At 40.2% G+C, this 14,870-nt stretch overlaps 1 protein-coding gene across 1 annotated transcript in view; it reads right to left on the bottom strand.

Moving 5' to 3' along the window:
* Positions 1-14,424, bottom strand: part of Bmpr2 (bone morphogenetic protein receptor type 2) — a 211,875-nt gene extending 197,451 nt beyond the window's left edge. The window contains exon 1 of the mRNA XM_074071437.1: positions 14,337-14,424. Within this exon, the coding sequence (XP_073927538.1) occupies positions 14,337-14,409 (73 nt within the window). The 5' untranslated portion in view covers positions 14,410-14,424. The remainder of the gene's footprint in view (positions 1-14,336) is intronic.
* Between the last annotated feature and the right edge of the window lie 446 nt (positions 14,425-14,870).

Here is a 14,870-nt window from a genome sequence, read left to right as displayed (position 1 = left end):
TGAAGGCTGCAAGAGAGAAAAAACAAGTAACATACAAAGGTAAACCCATCAAAATCACAGCAGACTTCTCAACAGAAACATTAAAAGCAAGAAGAGCGTGGGGTGAGATCTTCCGGGCACTGAATGAAAATAACTTCAACCCCAGGATACTCTACCCAGCAAAGCTATCATTCAAAATAGATGGAGCAATAAAAGTCTTCCATGATAAGCAGAAACTAAAACAATATGTGACCACAAAGCCACCATTACAAAAGATTCTGCAAGGGATCCTGCACACAGAAAGTGACACCCAACTTAACCATGAAAAGGCAGGCAGCACTAAACCACAGGATAAGAAAAAGCAAGACAGTAGAGAGTAACATCAAGTTAGGTACACACAATCAAACCTTCAAACAACTAAGATAACTAAATGGCAGGAATCACCACATACCTATCAGTACTAACACTTAATGTTAATGGACTTAATTCACCCATCAAAAGACACCGTTTGACAAAATGGATTAAAAAAGAAGATCCAACAATTTGTTGCTTACAGGAGACTCATCTCACCGACAGAAATAAGCATATGCTTAGAATGAAAGGCTGGAAGAAGATTTACCAAGCCAATGGCCCCCGAAAACAAGCAGGAGTAGCAATACTTATCTCTGACAAAGTAGACTTCAAACCTACATTGATCAAACGAGATAAAGAAGGACATTCCATACTAATAAAAGGGGAAATAGACCAAAAGGAAATAATAATCATCAATCTGTACGCACCCAATGTCAACGCACCCAATTTCATCAAACATACCCTGAAAGACCTAAAAGCATATATAAACGCCAACACAGTGGTTGTGGGAGACTTTAACACTCCATTATCATCAATAGATAGGTCATCCAAACAAAAACTCAATAAAGAAATCCAAGATCTAAAATATGCAATAGATCAAGTGGACCTAGTAGATGTCTACAGAACATTTCATCCAACCTCTACACAATATACATTCTTCTCAGCAGCCCATGGAACCTTCTCCAAAATAGATCATATCCTAGGGCACAAAGCAAGCCTCAGCAAATATAAGAAAATAGAAATAATACCATGCATACTATCTGACCACAATGCAGTAAAAGTAGAACTCAACAACAAAAGTAAAGACAAAAAACATGCAAACAGCTGGAAACTAAATAACTCATTACTTAATGAAGAATGGATCATCGATGCAATAAAAGAGGAAATTAAAAAGTTCCTAGAAGTCAATGAAAATGAAAACACAACCTACCAGAACCTATGGGACACAGCTAAGGCAGTCTTGAGAGGAAAGTTTATAGCCATGAGTGCGTATATTAAAAAGATTGAAAGATCCCAAATCAATGACCTAATGATACATCTCAAACTCCTAGAAAAACAAGAACAAGCAAATCCCAAAACAAATAGGAGAGAAATAATAAAAATAAGAGCTGAAATCAACGAAATAGAAACCAAAAAAACCATACAAAGAATTAATGAAACAAAAAGTTGGTTCTTTGAAAAAATAAACAAGATCGATAGACCCCTGGCAAACCTGACTAAAATGAGGAGAGAAAAAACCCAAATTAGTAGAATCAGGAATGCAAAAGGGGAGATAACAACAAACACCATGGAAGTCCAGGAAATCATCAGAGACTACTTTGAGAACCTATATTCAAATAAATTTGAAAATCTAAAAGAAATGGACAGATTTCTAGATACATATGATCATCCAAAACTGAACCAAGAGGAAATTAATCACCTGAATAGACCTATAACACAAAATGAAATTGAAGCAGCAATCAAGAGTCTCCCCAAAAAGAAAAGTCCAGGACCTGATGGATTCTCTGCTGAATTCTATCAGACCTTTAAAGAAGAAGTGATACCAACCCTCCTTAAACTGTTCCATGAAATAGAAAGGGAAGGAAAACTGCCAAACACATTTTATGAAGCCACTATTACACTTATCCCAAAACCAGGCAAAGACACCTCCAAAAAGGAGAACTATAGGCCAATCTCCTTAATGAACATTGATGCAAAAATCCTCAACAAAATAATGGCAAATCGAATTCAGCAACACATCAAAAAGATTATTCACCACGACCAGGTAGGCTTCATCCCAGGGATGCAGGGGTGGTTCAACATACGAAAATCAATAAACGTAATAAACCACATTAACAGAAGCAAAGACAAAAACCACTTGATCATCTCAATAGATGCAGAAAAAGCCTTTGATAAGATCCAACATCATTTCATGATAAAAGCTCTAAGAAAACTAGGAATAGAAGGAAAGTTCCTCAACATTATAAAAGCTATATATGACAAACCTACAGCCAGCATTATACTTAACGGAGAAAAATTAAAACCGTTCCCTCTAAAATCAGGAACCAGACAAGGATGCCCACTATCTCCACTCCTATTCAACATAGTACTGGAATTCCTAGCCAGAGCAATTAGGCAAGAAGAAGGAATAAAAGGAATACAAATAGGTAAAGAAACTGTCAAAATATCCCTATTTGCAGACGACATGATCCTATACCTTAAAGACCCAAAAAACTCTACTCAGAAGCTTCTAGACATCATCAATAGCTATAGCAAGGTAGCAGGATATAAAATCAACATAGAAAAATCATTAGCATTTCTATACACTAACAATGAGCAAACGGAAAAAGAATGTATGAAAACAATTCCATTTACAATAGCCTCAAAAAAAATCAAATACCTAGGTGTAAACCTAACAAAAGATGTGAACGACCTCTACAAGGAAAACTATACACTTCTGAAGAAAGAGATTGAGGAAGACTATAGAAAGTGGAGAGATCTCCCATGCTCATGGATTGGTAGAATCAACATAGTAAAAATGTCTATACTCCCCAAAGTAATCTACATGTTTAATGCAATTCCCATCAAAATTCCAATGACATTCATCAAAGAGATTGAAAAATCTACTGTTAAATTTATATGGAAACACAAGAGGCACGAATAGCCAAGGCAATACTCAGTCAAAAGAACAATGCAGGAGGTATCACAATACCTGACTTCAAACTATATTACAAAGCAATAATAATAAAAACAGCATGGTACTGGCACAAAAACAGACATGAAGACCAGTGGAACAGAATAGAGGATCCAGATATGAAGCCACACAACTATAAGCAACTTATCTTTGACAAAGGAGCTAAAAATATACGATGGAGAAATAGCAGCCTCTTCAACAAAAACTGCTGGGAAAACTGGTTAGCAGTCTGCAAAAAACTGAAACTAGATCCATGTATATCACCCTATACCAAGATTAACTCAAAATGGATCAAGGATCTTAATATCAGACCCCAAACTCTTAAGTTGATACAAGAAAGAGTAGGAAATACTCTGGAGTTAGTAGGTATAGGTAAGAACTTTCTCAATGAAACCCCAGCAGCACAGCAACTAAGAGATAGCATAGATAAATGGGACCTCATAAAACTAAAAAGCTTCTGTTCATCAAAAGAAATGGTCTCTAAACTGAAGAGAACACCCACAGAGTGGGAGAAAATATTTGCCAACTATACATCAGACAAAGGACTGATAACCAGAATATACAGGGAACTTAAAAAACTAAATTCTCCCAAAATTAATGAACCAATAAAGAAATGGGCAGGTGAACTAAACAGAACTTTCTCAAAAGAAGAAATTCAAATGGCCAGAAAACACATGAAAAAATGCTCACCATCTCTAGCAATAAAGGAAATGCAAATTAAAACCACACTAAGATTCCACCTCACCCCTGTTAGAATAGCCATCATCAGCAACACCACCAACAACAGGTGTTGGCGAGGATGCGGGGAAAAAGGAACCCTCTTACACTGTTGGTGGGAATGTAGACTAGTACAACCACTCTGGAAAAAAATTTGGAGGCTACTTAAAAAGCTGGACATCGATCTACCATTTGATCCAGCAATACCACTCTTGGGGATATACCCAAAAGACTGTTACTCCAGAGGCACCTGCACATCCATGTTTATTGTGGCACTATTCACAATAGCCAAGTTATGGAAACAGCCAAGATGCCCCAGCACTGACGAATGGATTAAGAAAATATGGTATCTATACACAGTGGAATTTTATGCAGCCATGAAGAAGAACGAAATGTTATCATTCGCTGGTAAATGGATTGAACTGGAGAACATCATTCTGAGTGAGGTTAGCCTGGCTCAAAAGACCAAAAATCGTATGTTCTCCCTCATATGTGGACATTAGATCAAGGGCAAACACAACAAGGGGATTGGACTATGAGCACATGATAAAAGCGAGAGCACACAAGGAAGGGGTGAGGATAGGTAAGACACCTAAAAAACTAGCTAGCATTTGTTGCCCTTAATGCAGAGAAACTAAAGCAGATACCTTAAAGCAACTGAGGCCAATAGGAAAAGGGGACCAGGAACTAGAGAAAAGGTTAGATTAAAAAGAATTAACCTAGAAGGTAACACCCACGCACAGGAAATCAATGTGAGTCAATGCCCTGTATAGCTATCCTTATCTCAACCAGCAAAACCCCTTGTTCCTTCCTATTATTGCTTATACTCTCTCTACAACAAAATTAGAGATAAGGGCAAAATAGTTTCTGCTGGGTATTGAGGGGGGGAGCGGGAGGGGGTGGAGTGGGTGGTAAGGGAGGGGGTGGAGTGGGTGGTAAGGGAGGGGGTGGGGGCAGGGGGGAGAAATAAACCAAGCCTTGTATGCACATATGAATAATAAAAGAAAAATGAAAAAAAAAAAAAAAAAAGAAAATCAGCAAGCAGTGTTGCAAATAACATCACAGCAGGAACAGTTCCAGGGAGCTGGATTCCTAGGACTTTGGGATTTTTTTTGGCAGTACTGGAGTTTGAACTCAGAGCCTCACACTTGCTAAGCAGGTACACTACCACTTGAGCCACTCAATGGGCCCTCTAGGACTTGTTTTAACAATCAGTAACATGAAGTTCATTTAACTTTTACAGATTACAAAGAGTTTTTTGTCTAATTTTACATTAGAGCCTCCATGAGCCGTCTAGAGCATGTTTCACTTCTCTTGCTATCACTATTATAAGAAATTACCTTTGATAGCTCTTAAATCTCAAGCAAAAAAGGATATTTTTTTTCTGTGAACAGTGCTGGGGACTGAACCCAGGATTTTGCACGTTAGGCGAGTACTCTATCTCAGATCTACTGCGTAGATGTTTTTTTTGTTTTTGTTTTTGGTGGGACTGGGGTTTGAACTCATGGCTTTGCACTTACAAAGCAGGCACTCTACTGCTTGAGCCACTCCTCTAGCACATTGTTGTTCTGGTTATTTTGGAGATGGGGGTCTCATAAACTATTTTCCTGGGCTGGTCTCAAACTGCGATCCTCCTTACCTCAGCCTTCCCAATAGCTAGGACTACAGGTGTGAGCCACCAGGGCCCAGCCACCCTAGATGTTTTGACCACATCAATTTAACCCAATGAATGTTTTGGCTGGGTGAGAGAGAAAAATCAGATTTCATGGAAATTGTATCTCCAAAAGAAAGCTCACAATGATAGTAGTTAAAATTGACAATTTAATGAGGATAAAAACCTGATGACTAAACCCAGTGCTGTGACTCACGCCTATAATCCAAGCTACTTGGGAGTCAGAGATTAGGAGGATCACAGTTCAAGGCAAGCCCAGGCAAAAAGTTCAAGAGACCCCCATCTCAACCAATGAAAGTTGGGTATTGGAAGGCCGTGCAGACTGCAGCCGAGCACCATTCTTTCGTCACATTCCCAGTCCTGGACTTTCAGTTCTGGTCTTTCGTCCCAGGACACAGAGGGCCCAGCTGTGGGGGTCGCTCCGGAATCCTTGCGGTCCACCACGGCCCGCACCGCCGAACCGCAAGCCGGAAACCCCAAGGAAGCGCAGCGCTAGCCAAACCCTGACCCCCAGCACCTCGTAAGTACTAAATTCACTCGCGGTGTGGACTTCAGCTGGCAGGCCCAGGCCCTGTTGGCCCTTCACGAGGCAGCAGAAGCATTTCTAGGTCACCTCTTTTGAGGACGCCTACCTCCTTCTCCTTGCATGCTGGATAGAGTGACAAGAGTCACTCTCTTCCCCCAAGGATGTGCAGCTGGCCAGAAGGATCCCAGACATTCAGGAAGGACTTAGTTGAGCTCCTGGGGCAGCGTCTCTGGATGACACCTGGGCCTCTCTGGAGGTGTGTGGGGTGCTGCCTGAACCTCACTGTGTATGCAGTGAACAGTGTGTGCCTTGCCTTTGGGTTTTCTCGGTGGAGGAGCAGACTGCATGGCTCTCCTCTGTCACAGGAGACGCATCAACACAGTTCCAAAGACTTGGAAGGTATTTTCAGGGAAGGCTTCAAGGTCAGTTTTGTGAATCACTCATACATCTTCCGGATTTGAAGACATCCATATGCCATGTTATGGGAAAAGGATATTGTTATTTTAGATCTTTCTGATCTCTGTATACTTTTTACCATATATATATTTGTACTTTTATTTCAAATATAAGAGAAAAAATAGGGAAGAACTCTTCAGTCAGCTGCATGCAAAGGCCGACACTTCTAGCCTACAAGTCTGTGCCTTCCAGGTTAATCTCTTCATTAGTGCCTATCCATAGTTTTGCAAAAGTTAGTTGGAGTTAAAGGAGAAATGTTTTTTCTTTTGGTACTGGGGGTCTAACCCAGAGCCTTGCCCAAGCTACACCCCTAGACTGAAATGGAAAATCTTTAAATCTTTCTGGTTCCTTCTAATAAATTCCTACTGAAATCACTCAGAAATTCCAACTCATAGAATTAAACATTTTATTTTAGTTGTAAATCATGCAAGGTGTATCATATCAATCCAGGATTTTAAGGTGCGTTTTTGATGTTTTACAGGTATTTTTATAGCTTTATGGAGAAATTATGAAAAATGATTCTTTAATGAAAAAATTAAAATGAAGTTAACTGTTACAGCATATGGATATTCTAAGTGTTTTTGTATGTTCACATTAAGTTCCTCCTTAATGTGAGCTCCTTGCAGATAGCTACAATTTAAACAAGACAATTGAGGACTGTAGGTTTGCCTTTGATGGAGTAGGGATGAGCACATAAAAATCTTGCCCTGTGTTGTAAATGAAAACAATGTGAGAGGTTTCCAGAGACAGGGGAAAAGCCACCTAGAGACTGAAGAGAGGTTGGCAGTGAGTGCAGCCTAATAACGATGTGTCAGCCAGCCAAATTCAGAGACAGGCTAAAGAGAAGCTTCAAGTTTCATCATTTAATAAATCTTAACCCTTTGGAAAAACTTCTTTCCACTTGACATTAAGTCATATTTATGCACACATTCAAATAAAGCTTATTAATCCTATGAATACATTAAAAAAAAAAGTTGGGTGTTGGAGCTGGAAGAGTGACTAAAGCAGTAGAGCACCTGCCTAGCAAGTATGAAGCCCTGAGTTCAAACCCTAGTACCACCAAAACCAACCAAAGAAAAACAGCAACAAGACCCTGACTACTAAAGTGAATCTTGAATCTAATTTTAAAATATACATGGGAAAATTTTATCCTAAGCATAATCATTTTTAAAAAATAAAAATAACATTTAAAAAATAGAAATAGCTTCACAATACTACATAAAAAATTTATCAAGAATTAAAATTGGGGGCTGGAGGATGGCTCACATAATAGGGTACCTGCTTTGCAAGGTGGTACCCCACTATCACCAAAAAAATAATAAATAAAAAAACTTAAAACTGAGGGATGGCAGAGTAGCCCAGGGGTAGAGTGTGCTTAAGCATGAAACCCTGAGTTCAAACTCCAGTTCTGCCAAAAAAAAAAAAAAAAAGAAAAGAAAAGAAGAATCACAAGAGTAAGACCCTGTCTTAAAAGCAAACAAACAAAAACTAAGTTGGTTATAACAATAGGCAGTTTAAATAGGCATATTCACAAATATAGATTTCAAACTGATAAGAGGCTGGGAGTATAGCAGAGCACTTCCCTTGTCTGTGTCAGGCCCTGGGGTCCACCCCTAGGACCACAAAACAAAAAGCAAAAATAAAAAAGAACACACAAAAAAATGGCAGGTTAAAAATCAAACAAGTGTCAGAATAAAAAACAAGGAACTGGAACTTGAAGCAACAAAATGATATTACTGACTTGGTTAGAATTCTGCCTGAGTTCTTACCTCCTATGATATGTGAAATATGTCTCCCTATTGCAATCTCCCTTTATCTGTAAAGTAAGAACTATGATGGAAACACCTCTTGTGTGGTAGTGTAAGAGGTGCCTACACTGCTTTTGCTGAAAAGCACTGACTCTTTACTTGAGAGAAAAGCCTGGCATCTCTGCCTCCATTTTGTTCTATTGTTCTTTGCTCTGAGCCTTTCTCTCCTGCATCCACCTTGGAATTAAGGAAGGACAGGAATGCTCCATAATATCATTATGACAAGGGACTAAAACTACCCCTAAGGAACAGCAGAGCCTTGCAGGACAGACCACCCCTCCAAATGAGGACCATTACCTATAACGATGAGGCTGGAGCAGGAGTAATCATCTCATGGGAACCAGATGGTTCCCAGGACAACAACTTCTCCAGAACCCTGGAGAACAAGAACTGAGATAACGGTCAACCAGACCCCACCAGCCCACTGAAGCACTCCTGGGACTGGGACTGTTTAATGATTGTACACCTCTTCTCCCCTGGCCCCTAATTCTTTGTTTAAAGCGAAAGCTCATGTCTATACCTGGAAAATGACCGAAGATGGGCTGAGTGCTCACTCTACTTCTTCCCAGGGTGTGTTCCAAGCTGTGTAATAAATCTCCTTTCTCTGCCTTCACCATGTCTTTTTATTTGGCCTGTAGGGGTGAGTGGCCAGTCCTGACATATGGAAGCCCAGGAATTTAGGCCTGGGGTCAAAAAACTCCAATTTCAGTGGATAAATGAGATAATATATAAAAAAAGTGTATGGTCCAAGTGAAAGGCATTTAAACCCTGCCTTTTTCAAGAATGTATTCTAGTCTTACAATGTTTATCCTAAAAATAGATCTCCTACTCACTAATCCACATTATTTCATCTGTAAGGACATTTCTTGTCTTTTTAAAAAACTGTATTTCTTTATTTATTTTGCTGTGTTGGGATCAAATCCAGGGCCTCATGCAAGTGAGGCAGGCACTCTACCACTGAGCTGTACCCCTAGCCCTGACATTTCTAGTAACTGAAGAAATACCCAAAGCAGATTTCAGATGACACCACAATAGATTATCTGATTATTTATACATTTTAAAATAGATTTCAATTTAGAAAATGTCCTAATCAACTATTGCGTATGAATTTAAAATATTCTGGATTACTCAGAAGCAAAGAAAATTTTTTTTAAAAGTTGTGTTTTAAAAATATTTAATATGTGAATAGTTATTTTATTTGGGCTTATTTGACCAACAATTGCTTTACTACTTTTCAAAAAAAAAAAAAACATGGCCAAAGAAGTATGAGCACACTTAGTCTTAGCATCAGTAATGAAGTATGGAATCCTGGGAAGTCATTCAGCCTGTCAGTCTTCTCAAGTGGAATACAGACATAGTGAAATGCACCCACTTCTCAGAGTTGTTATGAGAACTAATTAACATTTTTTAACTGCTTTGAAATTCCTCCATGAAAGACTTGCTAGTCTTTGTCTGGGAGCCACAGATAAGGCATGGATGGGAAGACACTGCTCACCCAGAAGCTAAAATCAGAGCTAAAACGCACTTGCTGTGCAACTTGAATTCCTTCTTGACCAATGTAATTTAGCAGAGAGAATGCTGTTGTACAACTTTTAAAAATACATGTTTCAAAAGTAGGTAATATTTTTTTTCTTTCCTCACACTATCCATGTAGTACCAGCTACTTGTACGAAAAGTGCTCAACTCAGTATTCAAACACACAAAGCACATCAGACCCTTGTCTGAGGTGTTTAAATGTTTTTCTTTTTCTGTAATTAAAAAATGCAATGGTTTGGCATATGTTCTTCTATTTTCCCCTCTTTAATTAATGTGCATATATATTAACTAATATATACAATACAACCAATATGTAATCATATAACACCTATATATGCCCTCTAAAAAGTTTTTGCCAGATTTACAGTTCCCTAATGGCTAATGGTGTCAAACTTCTTTTCCGGTGCTGTTGGCTATTTGTGTATCTTATTTAGGGGAAATGTCTGTTCAGATCCTTTATTTATTTTTACTGCTACTGTTGGATTGAGTTCTTAGATATTTGGGATACTAGAGCCTTACTGATCCTTTATTTTTGAGACAGGGCCTTGCTGTGTAGCTCAGGCTGGTCTCAAACTCTCAATTCTCTAAGTGCTGGGATTACAGGTGTATACTAGTTCTCAGGACTTGATGTCCTTTGAAGCAAAAAGAGTTTTAGATTTTGATTAAATCCAATTTGTGTTGTTTTTATTCAGATACTTTTTGTAACAGTTCTAAGAAACTATTGCTCTATCCAAGGTCATGAATATTTATTTCTATGTTTTCTCCTAAGAGCTTTATAGGTTTGTGCCTTACTTTTAGGTGTTTGTTCCATTTTGAGTTAATTTTTGTATATAGTGGGAGGTAGAGGGCCCCATTTTTTTTTTTTTTTGCTTGTTACTTTAGTTGGGCTTATTTGACCAACAATTGCTTTATTACTTTTCAAATAAAAAAGTAAGTACAAGCACTCATTTGTTTTTGCCTGTCACTTTAGATATCCATTTGTCCTAACACCGTTTGTTGAAAGCACTATCCTTTTCCCATTGAACTATCTTGACATCACTGTCAAAATTCACTGACTGTCTGCTGGTGCTGGGGCTCACTCCTGTAACCCTATTTACTCAGGAGGCAGAGATCAGGAGGATCATGGTTCAAAGCTAATCCAGGAAAATAGTTCACAAGACCCTATCTTGAAAATATACAGCACACGACAGGGCTGACAGAATGGGCCAAGTGGTAGAGTACCTGCCTAGCAAGTGTGAGGCCCTAAATTCAAACCCTATACCACCAAAAAAAATGCCAAAGAAAACTGACTTTCATCATGTTGCTGAGTATGCACAGTTTTTGTCTTTATTTATATCAGGCAAAATTAATTGACTCTAAGCATATGGTTTTATTTCTAGTTCCAATTCTAGTCCGTTCATCTTTTTATATATACTTATGCAAGATGACACTGTCTTGATTACTGTCACTTTGTATTTAAATTTTGAAATCAGAAAGTGTGAATCCTACCATTTTATTCAAGATCATTTTGGCTTTACTAGGTCTCTTTCATTTGCATATGAAATTTTAGGTTAATTTATCAGTTTCTACAAATAAACCATCTGGGCCAGACATGATGGTTCACATGTGTAATCCCAGCACTAGGGAAGCTAAGGCAGGATGATTACAAGTCCAAGGCCATCCCAGACTACATTTCGAGAACTTGTCTGGGATTCCTCCTAGTCAGATTTCATTAATGTATTTACTTACATCTTTTAGGACTTTTACTATATCAGTATTATCAACAAATCCCTTTCAAATTTACTTTACAACTTTAGCTTTGTGGTCTAGTAACAGGCAACTAAAAGATACAGAATTTTTGGGTTCTTTAATTCCTTTTTTTTTTTTTTCTTCCGTGCTGGTGTTTGAACTCAGGGCCTACACCTTGAGCCATTCCAGCAACCCTTTTTTGTGATGGGTTTTTCTCAAGATAGGGTCTCAGGAACCATTTGCCCAGGCTACCTTTGAACTTCGATCCTCCTGATCTCTGCCTCCTGAGTGGCTAGGGTTATAAGCATGAGTCACCAGCCCCCAGCAGGTTCTTTAATTCTTGTTTTCTGTATCAAATTTAGCATAAAAGAGTCAAATGACTTAAAGAACCCTTTAGTTAAGATAAGTGTAATAGGGGCTGGGGAAGTAGTTCAGTGGAGAGTACTTGCCTAGAGTTCAACAGAAAATAAAATATATAAAACAAAATAAGCAATGATCAAGTAATATAGAGTTTAACACAAATGAATTGTAATTTTAAAATATCCAACTAAGTTTCCCTACTTATGTAAAAGTTTCTGAGAAAAAGCAACAAGGACTCTTTGCTCTGTTAGGCTTTTTAAGTGTAGCGCCCTCCTGGCAAATAACACCTACTCACTTGAGAATTTTCCTGGCAGAGCCCAGGTAGGGAGAAAGCAGCCCTCAGGTGTTTGGGCTGCATACTACAGCTACGTGATCAACTGCCTGTAGTGACTCAAGCCAAACAAGAAACAAAGGCTGGCTGAGTCTCTGTCTGTGCAGGACTCAACTTGATGGAAATCAAGAGAACTCAAAACAATCATCCAGCAGTTCTGGTCTGGGCCTTTGTTTTCACAACACTGTAGTTTTTCACAGTCTTTGCCTTGAACTTTTTGTTAGTAGGTATGCACCTTCCTGTGGATTCTTTTGGAAGTCTCTCACCATGTCCTCTAGACAATCAGGATTATTCCAAAAGTGTAGTGAAAAGAATACTAAGCCTCCCCAAGGTGCCTGGATTCTAGTCCACCTTTGGTGATCCTTGAGCTACGGATTAAAACACTTTTTCTGAGCATTAATGTTCTTTTTCCTCACTACTTCACACAGGGTCAAATTAATGGTTACAGAGCTATTCCAAGATACTACAGAAAAGTAAGGTACTATGACTACTCTTTTACTCCAGAATCATCATTATTAAATCAGTCTTGATAGATTGGCACCCTTTATTTACCCCTAAAATTAATATCAATCTTCTATCACTATCATCATGTATTGAATAAGAAATTTTCTGAGCTGTAAGCCATATCTTCCCCGAAATGGACTTTCACTTGTACCGTTCTTTGCCCTTTTTCCCAGGAACCCAGAATTCTTATGCCAGCCTGCAACCTTCAGTCTGTAAAATGAGCCAATAGACTAATTTATATTATTATCATTAATAATATAATGATTATAGAAGTGGGCTCTTCATATTTCAAAAGAAGTAGTTTATAATTGAAATTCATGTTATGTCTTCCACCTAGAAAAACCTTTTCTTATGTTAGCCTGGTCAAAATCCATCCTTCAAGTCCCAGTTAACTTGCAGCCTTCCCAGTGGAACCATTCTAGTCTTTCCTATTGGTAATAATGGCGCCAATGGGTTTCAGTTCTTACTGCACCCTTAAGCTTCTGTTTTCCAGGGTCACGGTCCTGCCTCCCAGGGTCACAGTCCTGCCTCCCAGGGTCACAGTCCTGCCTCAAGTCTAGCTTGAACCCTCCTTCTGCCCCAACCTCCAATCAGCATGAACCATAAGATCCTAATCAATCAGATCATGCTGAGTCTCACTGAGGGGTGTTTAAGCCCGTGCCCTGTTCTCCCTCTCTCTCTTGGTTCTCCCTCGGCTCTCTCACTCTCCCACACAGCAATAAAGAATCTCTTGGCCAGATCACTCCTCTCCACGTGGTCACTTTGGGGCCTATATTTCCTTACATTTGGTGCCGTGACTCAGATGGGGGCTTCCCAGTAATCCTGGTGGGACCCCCATTCCAACTCACCCCACGACCACCCTGAAGACGTGACTGGCCAGGACTCATCCTCCCGATCGCCCTGCTTGCATCCAACACCCGACATTCTTTGGTGAGTCCACATACCCTTATTGGGCTCCCTTTGCAGTCTCTCCCTTTGGTGTCTCTGGGGTTTCAACACCCCCCCTTTTTCAGATATCTCTGGGACTCAGATGGTAGAGGGGGGTTCCCTTCCCTCTGTTCGGCTTGGGTCTATTTTTGTCATTGGTCTCAGAGACCGCCCATCTGCAAAGCCCGGCGCCGGGTGACCCACAGCCTCCGGGCCCGGGGGCCCTACAAGCCACTTGAACACAGTGATGACTGTTTCTCATGTGCCTTGTACCATTCTCAGGATATTCAAGCCACGTGGGGATGCTCCGTGACTCCATATATCCTTCCAACCGGCTCCCACTATGGGGGCCACCTCCTCTTTGCTGTCTGACTCCCCATTGAGATGCCTCCTCAATAATTTAGACAACTTGGGTTTGACCCCAGACATAAAACCAAAGAATTTAATCCGCTTTTGCACTCAAATCTGGCCCACTTATCCTTTAGACAACCAAAATCACTGGCCCCTTTTCAGGTCTTTAAGTCCCAACCTTTTATGGGACATATAACTACTGCGAGCAATCGGGACGATGGGGAGAGATTCCATTATGTCCAAGCCTTTTCATACCTCCGTCTAAATCCGGCTCTCTGACTTCAAACCCTCCCTCTGTACTTTCTGTTCCCCGGCGTAGATTCTATCAGCCTGTAAACCAGTTTCTAAATCAGCCAATTCCTCTCCAAAACTCCTCCTTCCCCATGTAAACAGACTTCTTGCACTGCTTACCATACCTTTCTCCTCCCACGTGTCCTTTGTCTCTGTCTGTCTTCTCTTCCCTGGGCTTACTGGGACCCTGCCTCCCATGAACAACCTGTAGCATGGTACCTTATGACTTGAGTTATTCCAACTAGTTTGCCAGGCTTCTCAGTCTAAAGTAACTTTAAGTCAGATGCTTTACAAAAGCGCTTACAAAAACCTGCAGCTGCCACACTCACGCTGCAACTCCGCCCCAACAAGGGGAGGAGGGAAAGCAAACAGGCACACCTGTGCACAGGATGCTGGCTTCTGGACACAGCAAAAACGCCTGCCATAGCTAAGAAAATCCATAGAGAGGACCCAGTACATCCTGGGCTGCCAGCCACACGTGGCGATGGCTGTGGCCCACTGCCACTTCCCCTAGAATAAACGCGTGCAGAGTACACAGGAAGGGGGGAGGGGCAACAGGCTGCAGGATCAGGCCTAGGCAGTCAGGGTCATTTGTCCCAGGTGTGTGTGGAGGGAGTGGCGCCTTGCACAAGTCCTGCTCCTAGCCCCACCTCACACCT

The sequence above is a fragment of the Castor canadensis genome, chromosome 4 (genome assembly GCF_047511655.1).
Source record: "Castor canadensis chromosome 4, mCasCan1.hap1v2, whole genome shotgun sequence".
Taxonomy (NCBI): domain Eukaryota; kingdom Metazoa; phylum Chordata; class Mammalia; order Rodentia; family Castoridae; genus Castor; species Castor canadensis.
This window is presented reverse-complemented; position numbering and strand designations above follow the sequence as displayed.